General features: G+C 44.0%; 1 protein-coding gene across 1 annotated transcript in view; it reads right to left on the minus strand.

Annotated features, from left to right (window-relative positions):
• Positions 1-1,692, minus strand: part of LOC101850057 (uncharacterized protein F23F12.3) — a 12,885-nt gene that overhangs the window by 4,783 nt on the left and 6,410 nt on the right. The window contains exon 3 of the mRNA XM_035972450.1: positions 155-347. Coding sequence (XP_035828343.1) covers positions 155-347 — 193 coding nt within the window. The remainder of the gene's footprint in view (positions 1-154; positions 348-1,692) is intronic.

The following is a 1,692-nucleotide window of genomic DNA, read 5'->3' on the forward strand; positions in this document are numbered from 1 at the left end:
AAATAAATGAATTATATAAAATTTGCCTAAAGGGCGGGAAAATGACGGGGTTTTTTTCATTTTCATTATTTTAACGGCGCCTGATTTCACCACGATGCCTTCACATGCCTTATTTCGTTTCCAGCTGATGATACCACACATCGCATGTACTCACAACCACCCAATGAGCACAGGCGTAGAGATGAGGCCGCAGGCCAGGTGCACGTGCGCCCAGTGGTCAAGGATGAGCGCGGCTATGGCGAAGATCGCCAGGTTGAGGGCCCAGAAGGGGAGCAGGGCCAGGAAGGCGCGGTTGTGACGTGGCAGGAACTCCAACATGTATGGGAATGTGATGACCATGATGCCTCCTACATGGGAGGAGGAGGGGGGGATTGAGAGGTGGATTTTAGAGCGTTAAAAGAGGGGGGGGGAGGAAGGGAGAGGTGAATTATAGAGTGTTAAAAGGGAGGAGGAAGGGAGAGGTGGATTGTACAGTGAGAGATTTCCACGACAGGGGGGGGTCATTTGTATTTAGTTCGATTCTTCAACAAAAGCCTACAAAACATTAATACAAGTACTCTCTCTGGCGTAAATGATGTTTTAAAATGTTGCTCAAAACTTGGTTGTGCCGGACAAAAAGCTCGCTCGCTCTGTGGCGCCTGAGATTTCAATCGACGCTTGGAAAGCGTAAAGAATCATAAGTTAATTCTTTCTCGCGTGCACGCGTGTACTTTGGTGCCGCCCCCCTTTGTTGTCTGGTCAGACTTGGGTAGTGCGGTGTGCATTTTCCCTCAGTCTCAGTGAAAATTGCACCGAAATGGATGTCGAGTCTCTATTGATATCAGCCGTGTTTAAAAAAAAAAACCGCGAAAGAAACAAGTGAGTGTATTCACGTTCCACTAGCCTCCTTTTTTTATCTCATGAAATCCCATTCTTTTGCGTTTTCCTGGGATAATTTTCGGCAAAACACTGTCCAGCAAAATAGTTCGTCATCCCTCGAATCCGCCATGGCGCCAAATGCCCAAGTTCTGACCAGTAACAAGCGCGATTTGCACTCTGTACACCCAAAGATAGTGGTACACCTCAACGACAGGACAAGCAAGTGCTTTCTTCACAAGCGCTTGCGTTATCACAATTGCTTTATCGTATGTAAGCGTTCTTTTTGTGCGTTCTATAACACACTTACGTAACGGATCTTCTCTATTTAATAAGACGACCACCATCCCTTCACATAAAGAGCACAACAACAACTACAGCAATAACAATAGCAACAGCATCGGTGAATGAACAACCAAAATGCCCTAGTTAATGAAATACAAACAAGCAACAGTTTCGCCTGTTGCTTGTTTTGAAATCGTTAAGTAAGTAAATAACAACTAGATCTACCATGCGTATTATTTTAACAGACGGTTTCAAAATTTGCGCAGGTTGTAGGCGTAAGCATTATAAATGGATGCCGTCTCACTTTCATGACGCACTTCCTGTTTCCTTTTAAGAGAATGATCCGGCATGGCAGAACTTTTGTTATCGATCAAGACTTACATTTGTCTTGATGACGTTTTGGTGGAGTTGTTGTGGCTGTTAGTTTTTTCTTCTTCTTTTTTTTTTGTACTTAAATATCGGGCAATGGCTATTTAAATTAAGAGCACATGTTTACGTTGGCTATAGATAGACCTAATTGAGAGAGAGAGAGAGAGAGAGAGAGAGAGAGAG

This window comes from Aplysia californica, unplaced genomic scaffold (assembly GCF_000002075.1).
Source record: "Aplysia californica isolate F4 #8 unplaced genomic scaffold, AplCal3.0 scaffold00022, whole genome shotgun sequence".
Classification (NCBI taxonomy): Eukaryota; Metazoa; Mollusca; class Gastropoda; order Aplysiida; family Aplysiidae; genus Aplysia; species Aplysia californica.